A 13,581-nucleotide genomic window follows, 5' to 3' on the forward strand; every position below is an offset into this window, starting at 1 on the left:
TCCCTTCCACTGTTCCTCCCTCCCTGGATCAGTATAGGAAGAGGGTGTGGAGTGAAATAGGAAGAATGGCAGAGAAGAGGGTGGGGAGGGGCTTCCTTTTCCAATCCAGAGAGTGGCAGGAGCAGAGGCTGGCACAGCCCCAGATACAGGGAGGCAGCCACTTGGCACACTGCTTCAGGTGCTGGGAGGTCTTGGGACGTCCCACCTCAGTTATCTCACAGGGCAGCTGTGAGCATAAAATTGGGGGAGGAAGAGTTCTGCTGACTGTGCTGAGTGCAGTGTAAAAGACAGGAGAAAAACTGATCCTGCAGAGGAAGAGAGCAAATCTTCAGTGTTCTCCCATCAGCCGTGGGAATGCTGGCAATGGGTGTCCAAAGCCCGGCATTGCCATTATTCCGGTGTCTTTGCCTTATTGCAAAACTCAAGCTTCCGTTTCATGGCTCTGCTAAGTGTCGCCTCTGTGGTTGGTTGTCTCTGGATCATCAACACATACTCAGTGCTCACATAAGAACCCTGTGCCGTAGAGACCTCCGTGCTTCTCTGGAAGCTGCTTGCAAAATCAGTTTGCACAAGTGCAGGATGTCTCTCTCACTTCTCTGTCACTTTCTATGAATTTGCTGCTCTTCCGCTGCAGCAAATCAAGATCTGTGGTGGGATAGTGGCAAAGGGAGGTTACTGCAGGGTTTCTGCTTGTCTTGGCCCTAAACCTGCTCTGCTGTGGCTCGACTGTCTTAATTCTAACTGCCAGAAGGGGATGCCTGAAGAAAAGTGAGCAAATGCATTCAGGAACCTTGAGTCAGAACAATTTTCCATTTTCCTCTTGTCTTCCGCATGCCTGGGGATACAGCTGGAATCCTGGACAGGTGGGGAGATACAGCTGAAGCAAACAAGTATGGCCCTGATGGATGATCCAGTGAGTCCTGCATTCATCAGGTGTTGGTAGTTTTACTCTGCCACACCCTATAGCGAGTTCCCTGTTGTAGCCACAGTGGCAGTTTCCTGACTCATTTCCCCAGTGAAACGAAGGGGCTCTTAGGAAAGGGTGAATCACCCCTTTCCTCTTGGCTTGGGTGGTGCCCTTGGCTTGGTCCATTCCTGGGTTTATATGCCCTGCCTTATATATACCCTTATATGGTCTTGCGCAGCTTATTTTCTGTGAGGCTGGCTTTTACTGATGTAACTAGAGAATGTGAAGGATGGTGGAGACTGAGGGCCCAATCCTATCCAATTTTCCAGTGCCAGTTCAGCCGTGCCAACAGGGTGTGTGCTACATCCTGTGGTGGGGAGGCAGTCATGCAGGCCTCCTCAATGTTCCCTTACCTCAAGGCTGCATTGTGGTTGCACAGGTGCTGGAAAGTTGGATAAGACTGGGCCCTGAGGCAGGCACCCCACCAGCGTTTTCTCAGGATTTGCCACCCCTTGGTCGCTCGCTTTTCAGGGAGAACCCGGGTGATGACATAGTCAAGTCAGTGCAATCCAGTGTGTTCTGTGTTTTAAAATAAACAAAGCATTGATCTCCCACCTCCTTCTCAGAGAGACTTAAGGCAGCTAATATATTTTAAAGTGCAATAAAACATTAAAAATGAGCTTTAAACAAAATAAAAGCATTGTTAACAGAGGAGCAAAAACAAACCAAGAAACTCAATGCAATCAAGAAAAACCTGAGAGGGTAAGCCGGTCTTCAGAGAGTTACTAAGTGAAGAGAGAGAGAGCTCCACAAATATCCCAGGGGATTGGTAGCCCAATCCTATGCTTGCTGATGCCCAAGCGGTGGCATCAGAATGGCTGATACTGCATTCTGTGGGCACCAGGCTAGTGCTGGGAGTCTCTTTGGCAGAAGGTAACTCTCCCTTAACCCGGGTAACGTTGCCACAGTACCAATGGGTATCCTTGGATCTGCTCCCACTTTTGAGCGGATGCAGACTCGAGAAGGCCCTTGGTGTGCTGCCTGGCCAGGGAGGGAGCACAGGATATGACTGTATCTGCCCCACTCCCAGTCCTTATTCTCCCTCTCCCTGTCCAGTTCCATCCTCCTCACCCCAAAAAGCCGCACTGCCACCTGGCAGTGCTACCTACCACCTGGCGCTCCCATGGCAACTCTTTTCAGCACTGAGGCCCAGTGCTGGCACTCCCTGCTCTCCAGGTGCCGTAAATGTGCTTTACAACATGTTTGCGACACAGCTCTGGCAGTATGCTTTTACCGCTAGTGCAGGGGTGTCCAAACTTTTTGGCAGGAGGGCCACATTATCTCTCTGACACTGTGTTGGGGGCCGGGGGAAAAAGAATTAATTTACATTTCAAATTTGAATAAATTTACATAAATTAACATATTGGAGATGGAACTTATATGAATGAATGAAGGTCTTGCAATAGCTCAAGGCCTATAAAAGGCCTTGCACAAAGCAAGGCTGGTCATTCCTTTGCTGCCACTGCTGCATCACAAATGTGAAACAGCAAGTAGTGGAGGGAGCCCTCATCCCACAGCTCATGTGAGAGGTTGAACAGTCACCCTCATGCTGTAAGCACTTGTGTTGGGCAAGCATGGGCTCCAGCAAGTCTCTAGAGGGCCAGAGTCTCATTGGAGACTGGAGGCTCCCCGTGGACCACATTGGGAGTCCCCGAGGGCTGCAAGTGGCCCCCAGGCCAGGGTTTGGGCACCCCTGCGCTAGTGCAAGAGAGCTCGGAATTGGGCTCTGAGTTCCATAGAGAGGGGGCCTCTGCTGAGAAGGCCTTTATTCATGTCCTCTCCAGTCTTGCCTTGGACAAATGTGAGATGTACAAAAGGGTCTTGCTCCCCAGCAGTCCTTGGGGTAAGGGTAGACGTGTTGTCCTCCTGTGTCTTTATCAGACCTGATTTGTGATTACTGTACTTTCTTTTCCCCCAGTAAAACACCATTGTAGTGTCTAGAGTGGGCAGGCAATATGCTATTGTGGATTTGGGGGGCTCCTATTCCTTTCATTTAAAACTTCTTTACAGCTTTTGTTCCTTTAATTTTTATTTTCTGTTATAAATTACAAAGCAAGAAAAAACCTCTCAGTTCCATATAAGTGTATCAATTACACAATCATCTGCCATAAATACACTTACTATTTCTGTTCTTAGATTAATTTTTCTGCAAAATTTGTATCAAATTACAACAGTCAGTTACTATATCCATGTTGGGGCTGGTGCTTTCTTGATCTCACATTGTAATAGGAGATTAAGGGCGCAATCCTAATCCCTTATGTCAGTGCTGTCCAGCACTGACATAAGGGTAATGCAGCTCTGAAGTAAGGGAACAAACATTCCCTTACTTTGAGGAGGCCTCTGTGAATGACACCCAACTGCAGGATGCAGCACATGTCCCATTGGCACCGCTATGCCAGTGCCGGAATGCACTGACATAAGGGGTTAGGATTGCGTCCTAAGGGCCCAATCCTATCTAGTTTTCCAATGCCGGTGCATCTGTTCCAATAGGGGGTACACTGCATCCTGTGGTGGGGAGTCAGTCACAGAGGCTTCCTCATAGTGTGGGAACATTTGTTTCCATACCTTGGGGCTGCATTGCAGCTGCACCAGGGCTGGAAAGTTGGATAGGATTGGGTCCTAAGGGCCCAGCCTATCCAGTTTTTCAGCCCTGGTGCAGCCGTGCTAATGGGGTGTGCACTGCATCCTGGGGGGGGGCAGTCATGGAGGCCTCCTCAAGGTATGGGAATGTTTGTTCCCTTACATTGGAGCTGCATTGCACCTGCATCGGTTCTGGAAGATTGGATAGGATTGGGCTCTAAATAAATACCAGAAGTAACATGGATAGATTCGCTGAATTTTGTAATTTCAGGAAACATGCTCTGCTTGAACCAAGATGTATTATATGACCGCACATCTTGGCCCAAAAGAGCACGTTTCCTGAAAAATTTCCTCCGCATTCACATATGCTCCAACTTTAAATAACTTAGCAGTTCCCCAGATTTTGTGTATCCATATGTTTTAATTATTGTTTTCTGTTCAAGTTGGTTGGGGAATACAGTAAGTGTCAAGTGTCCCCTTAATTAGCCGTCTCTGTTTTCCCATGATAGTGGGCCATTTTAATTACATATTTTCTTTTAATATTTTTTTATAGCAAAAGAGCACTGAAAATGAAAAGGATGTTTTTTTTTTAAAAAGGAAATCAACAATTAAATCTTCACCCTCTTGGGGAATAGAAGCAGATATTTTTGGCAATTAAGAGGCTCGTTGTTATTAACTTCCCAATCATGATGTGCAGGAAGCAATAAGCTAGGGTGGACCTGCAAACAGAAAATGTTTAATTAACCTTGAAGGAACCTTTGCTAAATAGGACTTAATAGTGTGTAAACATGTATAAAGATCTTGGCTATGGGGGACATTGCAAGCTGTATGAAGCTTCTGTCTAAAATTCCATTTCTAGCTAATTACAGAAAAGCAATGCCTCTTCATGGCTAAGGAGTTGTAAGGTAAAGACAACCTGGGCTAGCAAGTTTTCGGTTGCTACAGGGGCGGATTCAGTGTTTGTGTTGGTGGGGGCATGAGTTCTACTTTAATTCCAGAGCCCAGGTCAACCAGGCAGGTAGACCTGGTCTCCCGATTGAACTTTGGCCTCTGTGGCCAAGGTTTGCTGGGTGGGTAGAACTGGGCTCCCACGTGGACTTGGAGCCCAAATCTACCTACTGTGTAGATTTGAACTCCCATTCCAATTCTGCCCTCTGGAGCTGCACCTTCTAGGTGGGTGGACCTGGGCTCCCACCCAGTTGCGATCTCGCTGCCAACACCCTGCCCAGTGTGGGTGTACCCCTGGTGCCTGAAATCACTCTCCATTTTGAAGGGTGACCTCCCCCGCTGGCATGACAGTTGGGGGGGGCACGTACCCTTGGATCCGCCCCTGAGTTGTTGATGCTATGAACTTGCTAGGTGACCTTAGGCAACCTGGTACCTCTTCTCCCCTCCCCCCCCAGAATGATCAACCTTGGAGGCCTTTTGCTAGTTCGACTGAGATGAAGTGCATGAAGCATTTGGAATGCCATACAAGCATTGTATAAATACTGAATATGGCAAACTGCTATTGCCCAGAGACTGCTCAGTCCAGGGGCTTGGTTTACCTGTGGGCCAGACTAGACTATACTGTTTCAGACTGCAAATGGGCAATGGCATTTTTGGATATGTAAAAGTGCTATATGCAAGGAGAAATCTAGCACATCTAGAAAGAGATTCTAGAACAACCTATCTTCTGTGCAAGGTTTCTGTTTGCATAGAATGTTTTGTTCTGTGTTTTACATGGGAGAGCATTCAGAAACATGTTCATCCACCTGCCACCTTAAATGGTACAATCCATTCTGCAGTGTTAATTCAGTTGCACCTTAGGGCTAGGCTTGAGATGCTAACAGGAGGGACAGAAATGCAGGCATTTAGCTCTGTTGTGTTTCCTTTTGTGGGCATGAGCTTTTAATGCATGGTGCTGTTCATGCAGCATTTGGAACCCTTAGACAAAATTAAACTACTGTACATGTCAGAACAATTTTAAAACGTGCAGGTAATGTGGCAGTGATTTGTTCAAACACCATGGCTAAAAAGCATGCTTCTCTGCTCATGTGAGTCACTGTCAGAGCTGGCTGTATCCAGAGCCATTTGGGGTCAAATGTTACTTCTTCCTTAGTGCTGCATCCCTGGGAATCCTGGGTCTGCTGAACATGAAGGAAATGGAAATGTCAGAATCAGCCCCCAGAGAGCATAGATTTTCTAAAGCTGTTCTGTGAGGGTTCATAGTTAAAGCAGAACTTGAACCCAGGCCTGTGGTAACATTTTATCCACAGCAACATGGTGGCTCAATTCAATCCAGAAATGCATCCCACCCCCTGCTGCTTAATTCTTTCCCAGATGGTAACAGCCCAACTTCATACAAAAAAAAAGTCAAATGGATTTGGGATTGGCCTGTTGTCCAGTTTAACTAAGTGAGTTTCAGTTCATTCAACTGCATGAATTTGCATTTGACTAACTGCATTTATTCCCATGTATTTGGAGGAGGAAAGTGTCTCTTTTACTTGGTACACATATATGCATACCTCTTCCTGGAAGAGGCATGTTTGTGTGTGGGAGAAGGCGGAATGCCTCTTCTTACAATGGTGCAAGCCATTGGCAGCTCTTACAAGAAAAATGATATATATTTAAATTGCCTGGTGAATTGGACTTGCCTTCGACTTGATGAACGTTTGCTGACCATGTGTTTCAGCATGTGACCCATGCCATGAGACTTAATGGTCTTGGCATTGATTTTGCTAGCTTCCTAGAACAGGCTTTGGGAATTGTGGCTAGCCCTCTTCAAAGTCCAGTGGCCTTGATCCCTTTTTCTGGCCACTCTGGGGTCTTTCAGTCCTCCCCCAACCCTGAGACCATTAGTGGATGCCTGCCTCTCAGAATTGGATTAATTTTCCATAAAAACAGGATGCGCTGGGTAAAATGGCCTCTGCAATTTATTTATTTTTTCCAGTAAATGGAAATCTAGACATTGGCCTTTATCTCTTTCTTTTTTTCCTCCCTAGGAATATTGCTGGCTTGGCATGGGTGGGGGATGGTTTGATGCTGTCCTGTGGGAATGAAGAGCACTCTGTCCTCCTTTTAATTAGTGCCAAATTGGTTTTTCATCTTGGATGGGAAAAGCGAACTGCAGCATTGGTATAGATTGCTTGGTTGGAACGTGCTGTGGGATGAGCAGAGCTGCTGAGTCCCTTTGCTCCCGTCCTCTGTCCCAAGTGAAGCACTCTATGTTCAATCCTTGTCTTTCCAGGAGTGGGAGGAAGAGGAAGACTGCAGTTTTAACCGCCATGACACCAGATGTCTTGCACACACCCCAAAGAACAAACACAATTTGGGAAGGGCTGAATCTTTGCTGGTAATGAGGAACTACAAAACACTCTTTGCCCTTTCATTAACGTGGTCCTAAAATCACTCAAATCAGAGGCTGAAATCACCTCTGCAACACCCTAGGGGTGACTGAGCTCCGTCCTTAAATGTGCTTCCTTGCATTGTCTTGTAGTGCACAGGAAACAAGGGCCCAGTACCCAGAAACTGCACAACTACCATGGCTCATATGAAGTTATTTTCCTATTGAGGGGAAAGCTTAGTCAGCTTCTTATAAAATCTGATGGGACCTTCGCGCATGCAAAAAAAAAAAAAATTTATACTGTTCATGAAAAAGATTTTCACACTGGTTTTACAGTGTGAAAATTAAACAATACAGCAGTGGAACAATACAGGTTTAGAAAAAGAAAATTAAATGTATGTGCAGCACCAGCAATGACACAATAAAGGGGGGTTAACATCAATCTGGTCTTAACTTCCAAAGCCCATCTGCAGCAAATGGTGTGTTGTCCTCCTTCGAAGGCCAGCCTGCCCCTTGGATATGTGAAAGTGACACTCTATTGATGCATGAGCCAGTTTGAACACAACTGTGAAAACTTTAGCTGAAGTTGTGCCTTGCAGATTAGCTCAAGGAGACCTCTTCTTCCCTTGAGTGTCTTAGGGATGCAAGGTTCTCAATCAAGAAGATGCATTCCTGCAGGGTGCCTACTATACTCCTATACAGTTGAGAACTAGGGTATTTGAGGGACCGCTTTCATCCATATAATCCTACCCGTCCTCTCAGGTCATCTGAGGGAACCCTTCTGACTGTGCCACCACCAGTAGAGGTGAGGAGGGTGGCAGCTAGGAATAGGGCCTTCTCAGTGGTGGCACCTCATTAATGGAATTCCATTCTCCTGGAATTAAGAACGACTCCCTCTCTGGAGAGCTTTCGATGGGAGCCTCAAGACCTTTTTGTTCATGGAGGCTTTTAACTGATACTGGGTACTGGTGCTTTTTGATGTTTTATATTTTTATTGCTGTGATCCTGGGTGTGTGTTTTAATGTTTTAATTTTTTTAAATATATATTGTATTAGATTTTATGTTAGCCGCCTTGAGTCCCTTTTGGTGTGGGAGAAAGGTGAGATATAAATAAATAAATAAATAAATAAATAAATAAATGTCCCTGCGAAAACAAGAGAGAGGCTTGTGAACTGGACAAAGATGAGCCAGTTCATTGTGGCAGGAGCTCATGGTCTCGAGTGCACATTTTCAGACTGTGAAGAGGGTCTGTCCTTGGATGATAGCTCTTATGCACCTTGTACAATGTGGCTGTTCACAGCTGCTATCATGGGCAATAATAACACGTGATCCACCGGATGGTGCTGGAGTCTGGTTCCTGGTGGACATCTGGCCATGCAGCTGGAGAAGCAAAGCAGCTGTTCTGCATGAGCACTGGCCAGCTCCTGTTCTCTCTGCCTGTGAAATACCTTCTCGCCCACTTGTGACCGACGTGATCTCAGTTCAGGGTTTTGCTTCATACCCTGCTTCTCCGTCTTTGCCTCATTATTGTTTCTTGCCCTTTAAAAGTTCATCATGGAACATTTTTGCTTCCGCTGGGATTCTGGTGATTTTTTTGAGCAGAGGAAATGTCCACTTAAGCAAATCCTACCCTTTAGATGCCCCCTGATGCTGCATAATTTGTCTCTGCAGGACATTGCTATCCTCGTGATGTTGGGCTGGCCATCATTCTGCTACTGGTGGGGGAGTTTTTAGCCCTTGCATGCTCTTTGTTTAATTTGTGTCAGGCTGATAATTCCTTGAAATGGCGTGAAATTTGCATTGCTGGAAATGCAGGCTTTAGATCAGGGGTGCTCACACTTTTTTGGCTCGAGAGCTACTTTGAAACCCAGCAAGGCCCGGAGATCTACCAGAGTTTTTTTTTACAATGTTCGCGCCATCATAACATATAACATTTATGTGTACAATGTATGTTGGTGTACCTTGAGCCCCACTGAGTATAACAGGACTTACTCCTGAGTAGACATGCCTAGGATTAGGCTGTGAGGCTGCAATCCTAGCCACACTTACCTGGGAGTAAGCCCCATTGTGTACAATGGGGCTTACTCCCGGCGTTTCCTCCCAGAGGCACCTGAAGGGGGGGGTCGGCACTCCGCGATCTACTCATTTTGCCTCGCGATCTACCGGTAGATCGCAATCCACCTATTGAGCACCCCTGCTTTAGATGGTGGTTGTCCAAAGCTTGTTCAGTTTTGGCTTCTGTTTGTGAAACCAGAAGCAGTTGAGTGGGTGATTCTCCAAGTTGCTGCATTTGCCGTTCCTCTTATAGTTTTGGTCCAAGGTGAGGAAAAACGTGGAATGGTGAAAGACATTGCCTGGAAAGATGGAGCAAATTGGCACCTGCTTGGCACCTGCTTGACACACAACTGCCTCAGAAATCTCACCTAAGCCGTTATGAGAGGCCTGCCAAAAAGGGGCCAGTAAACAACCACCATATATTGGCCTGCTCTATTTTCCTCCAGGGGCTTGTCAAGACTGTTGGTTGTTTTAATAAGGGCTCCTTCCTCCTCTGCTTTGTTGCAAATCCGGCCCCAGCAAGTCTGACCGCCTCTCACCTGACCAACTTTGCCAGGAACAAATACATTCCTCAAACCAGGCAGATGCTTCTGATAGCCTCCAGAAGAGTCCAGGTGTCTGGAGGCTTCTTCCAGAGGTTGAAGAAAAAGCACGTTCATGGGTCCTCTTGGACATGTCTGAAGCTTTTCATTCTATCTGGAACTCCTCTGGAGGCTGTGACCAGTTTGTGGACTGCTGCCGTGACTGGTGTACAGGTGCGGCTGACAGCAGTGAATGGGTCCAAGTCATGCAACAACAGTGGTCTGTAATGTGGTGCTGCTCAGATGTCGTGAAGTTGAGGCCCAGCACCATTTCAGCCCAGAATGCTGCCTGATGCTGCTTCTGCACTATTATTCTTAATAATAATAATAATAATAATAATAATAATACAGGTCCAGTCTTGTTATACACGCATTTTTTATACAAGGATTTGACTCAACATGAATGGCCGCTGCAAATGAGAAGGAATGTGCTGATCCCTGGAGAAGGGGAAAATGCACCCCTTTAAAATCACAGTTTAAAAAACTGCTTTTTACTGTTGCAGAGAGACAGTCATGCAAGTGATTACAGGTATAACCTAAGTATCCTCAGATTTTTCTGTCTCAAAGCTGATGGGAAGGGCCCTTTAAATTAAAGGAAGACAGTTGTTTAATAATGCCAAAGAGGGCAGCCAGCTGACAATCCATCAATCATTCTCTCTGCAGGCCTCACTCCTCCCTTGCCCCTGAGCACATGAAAGAATGCTAAATGGCAGCGATTATCACCTTCTCCTTCTTTCCCCCTTGCTGAGGCTCCTGGTGAAGGGAGGGATTGCTGCCTCCTAGTGAAACCTAAGCTCCTGGAGAGAGACTGATTGACTCTGTGCATTACAAAGGTCCTCAAGGCTGTTTTTAAATCACCAGAGCAAAGAAACTTTGTTTTTTAAATTGATTTGCTGTAGTGCATTTTTTGCCATCCAGGTGAGTTCTTGGAACAGAACCCTCGTGAATGAGACTCAACCTGTAATAATATTTATGTTCACAAAGCAGTTTACAGTGGAAAAGGAAGGGATCCAGTGTGGTGGCCTCTTCTCTGCCTCCCATCCTCCTCTCTCTCTTGCCCATCAAACCAGAGTGCGGCATGCCCCAGTGTTGCAACCTGCCAGTGACCACGTGGCCCACCCTGAGCTCCCTCTTTTCTTTTGCGACAAAGATTTCTGTGGCAGTGTGGTGTCATCATTTTGCCCACATTGAACAACTCGGGGCCCTGGCCTTGTGTCCTGAAGCTGCCTGGGAATGGCCAGAGTGCAATTAGAGTTTGTTTGAAGCCCAGCCAGCCCACAGGCTTGGGTGGCGTTTTTCTCCCTTTTAAAAAAATCATCTCAAATCTGTCTGAGGAGCACTGAGAAGATGCTTTGCAACCCAAAGAAGACCACTGGGGGAAGTGAGGTCAGCCGGAGTGAAAAGCCTCAGGACAACTGGCAGAACCAATGTCCTTCCCGAGCCTGTGTTGTGTCTCGTTTTTCTGCCTTCTCCTCTTTTGATGGATGAAGCCGGCCCTCGAATTACAACTGCCAGTCTCGAGTCACCCTTTTCAAAGCCTTGGCTAACTTTAGACACGGCAGCATTGCTCAGTCTGGCCTGTGGTGCCTGGGCTTCTGTGCTGCTTCTTCTTGGCATGTAGTTTCATCACTTTGTAGAAGAGGAATGCCACTTCTTGAGGTAGTGCACATTTGAATCTATCCTTGTCCTTTTTTTTTTGGTCTCTCAAGCTCTTCAGGAAGGAATGTTCAGCCACACAAGCAATGAAGCCGTTGTCTCCGGGCTTTCATTTTTCTCCTCACCTGCCACTTTGAGAGGACAAGGTGCCAGTCATTCTGAGGCAACGACTGGGGAAGATTGCAACTCAGTGCCACCCAAAAGAGTTTTGTGAATATGTGCAAGAGAGAAAAGAGCCTGTTTTGGAACCAAGAGGCTCCCTGACACACAGGAACCATGGCTCTCTTGAGTGTGCCCACACCATGTCTGTCAGGTAAAATGGGCAAGCAGGGTGACCCCAGAAAGAGGTCTTTTTACCCCCACCTTGGTTCACAGTATGTTGAAGACTCTTGTAAGAACAGTGGCATACCTAAGGCATCTGACCCCCAGGGGCATAAAAATTTTTACACCCCATACCTGCATAACACTCCTCCCCATGCAACATTTTGGAGGCCTCCAAAAAGCACTTCCTTCTGAGGCCCTGGTTACCAGGGCCTTGAGGGGGTGTCTTACCCAAACCTCTGAAAGGCACTTCAGGTTTTCGGCCATAACCAGAAGTGCCTTTCAGAGGCCTCTAAGACACCCTCTCAAGGTGTGGTACCTGGAGCAGTGCACCCCCTGCCCCCCTTAGTTATGCTACTGTGCAAGAGAGATTGGTCGTGCTGGATAAGGCTGCAAGGGCCAGGAGGGGGCCATTCTTCAGTCTCGACTGAAAACCAGACTTAAGAGTTGTTCACCACAGCACCGAAGATGGTCCTCTGCTGTTTCTGTTTCGAGGCCTAGCAGGAATGTCAGCACTGGGCCCTGACCTGCTGGCGCCAGGAGGCTCCCAAAGCCGCAGTACGAGGAAAAGCACAGAGTCTATCCTACATGTTGGCAGGAACCTGGTATCTCCCAGATGATGAATGATGTTTACAGAGGGGAAACAGTTTGCAGGAGTCTTGCCCGAAGGCTGTTTCTCTCGGCTGGGACGAGCTTCCTTGCAAAAAGGCGGTTTTGCTTTTGTCTAAGCGGCGTTTTCAGCAGGCGTAAAATAGCCGTTTAATCTTCTTCCATGGGAAAGTCTCATTTATAAAATAGAGCTCACATTTGGACCCAGTGTGGAAGGCAGATGGGGCTGTATGGGAAAACCCAGCTCCTTGGAGATGTCAGATTGGGTGCTCAGATTTATTATTTAGTTATTTGTTACAAAATATCATTAGACCTTTTTTCTTCTTGCATGCTTTTAAACACAGCAAAATAAGAATTGCATAATTACTTTCAACCAGCTGGCCAGCAGCATCAGCTTCAGAGCAGCCCAGCAGCCCAATCCCAGGCATGTTTGCATGAAAGTGTCCTCTGTCCAATGATGCTCACTCACAAATTAGTGTCCGTAGGATTGCACTGCAGGACTCTCATATGTGATTATTTGGGGGTAAACCGACCCCACTGGACACAATGGGACTTTTCCAAGTAAACATGCACAAGATTGAACTGCAAAACCTCTGGGTCCAGAATAAGCAGGATGTCTCCTGCTGCTGGAAAAGACGTCAGGTTCCACACCAGGCAAGCCTCCTTGGGCAGGGCATTTGAAAGTTATAATAAAAATAATAATAATAATCTTCATTTTTACCCCGCCTTTCTCCCCGAAGGGACTCAAGGCGGCTTACAACAGGTTAAAAACAGATTAAACAACATAATTAAAAAACAGATTAACAATATAATTTAAAAACAGATAAAAGCATATTAACACATCATAAAAACAGTAGTCAGAAAACAAGTAGTAAAAAGGTAAAAAGAGCATAGAGCAGCAAGTCATAAAAGAATCAGGTCTGTAAAAAATTAAAAGATGTTGAAAAGATGTTTAAAAGGCTGAGAACTCAGAAGTCTTGTTTAAACAGAAGGGACTTCAGGCCTCGCCGAAAAGTCTCAAGAGAGGGAGCCATTCTTAAGTCAAGGGGAAGGGAATTCCATAGCGTTGGTGCCACTACTGAGAAGGCCCTATTTCTAGCCGCCGCCCCACGTACCTCCCTAGGTGGCGGCACTTGTAAAAACAACATGAGGCTCCTTGCATTTCTTCCACTGGTCATCAGAGGTGGTGACACCAAGACAGGATAGTGGCAGAGCCAGACCCAGAGAAGAGTATGATGATAAGGGCTTACTTCTCTCCTTTGGTATGGTGCCAACTCTGAAAAGGCTCTGTCCTTAGTCATTACCTGCCAAGGGTGGGGAGACAGGACTATTGGTAATCCTAGGACTCTTCCTCCTTTTCAAAGCTGCCAGTGAGGCATGGGGCTGGAGGCAGTGGTTGACTGCTGCCACTGAGCCACAACAAATTCGGGGTAGGTCTCCACAGCTGTACTGAGGAGAATCTCAACAAAGAAGCAGCAATGGCTCTT

The 13,581-nt window shown here is 46.6% G+C and overlaps 1 protein-coding gene across 2 annotated transcripts in view; it reads left to right on the top strand.

Moving 5' to 3' along the window:
• PIEZO1 (piezo type mechanosensitive ion channel component 1 (Er blood group)) overlaps window positions 1-13,581 on the top strand; it is a 97,870-nt gene that overhangs the window by 10,720 nt on the left and 73,569 nt on the right. The window contains exon 1 of one of the 2 annotated variants that reach the window (XM_066636927.1): window positions 11,392-11,477. The exons of the other annotated variant lie outside the window; for it this stretch is intronic. Coding sequence (XP_066493024.1) covers window positions 11,441-11,477 — 37 coding nt within the window. The 5' untranslated portion in view covers window positions 11,392-11,440. Of the gene's footprint in view, window positions 1-11,391; window positions 11,478-13,581 lie in introns of those variants that run through there. 2 annotated transcript variants of the gene reach the window in all.

This window comes from Tiliqua scincoides, chromosome 9, assembly GCF_035046505.1.
Source record: "Tiliqua scincoides isolate rTilSci1 chromosome 9, rTilSci1.hap2, whole genome shotgun sequence".
NCBI lineage: Eukaryota > Metazoa > Chordata > Lepidosauria > Squamata > Scincidae > Tiliqua > Tiliqua scincoides.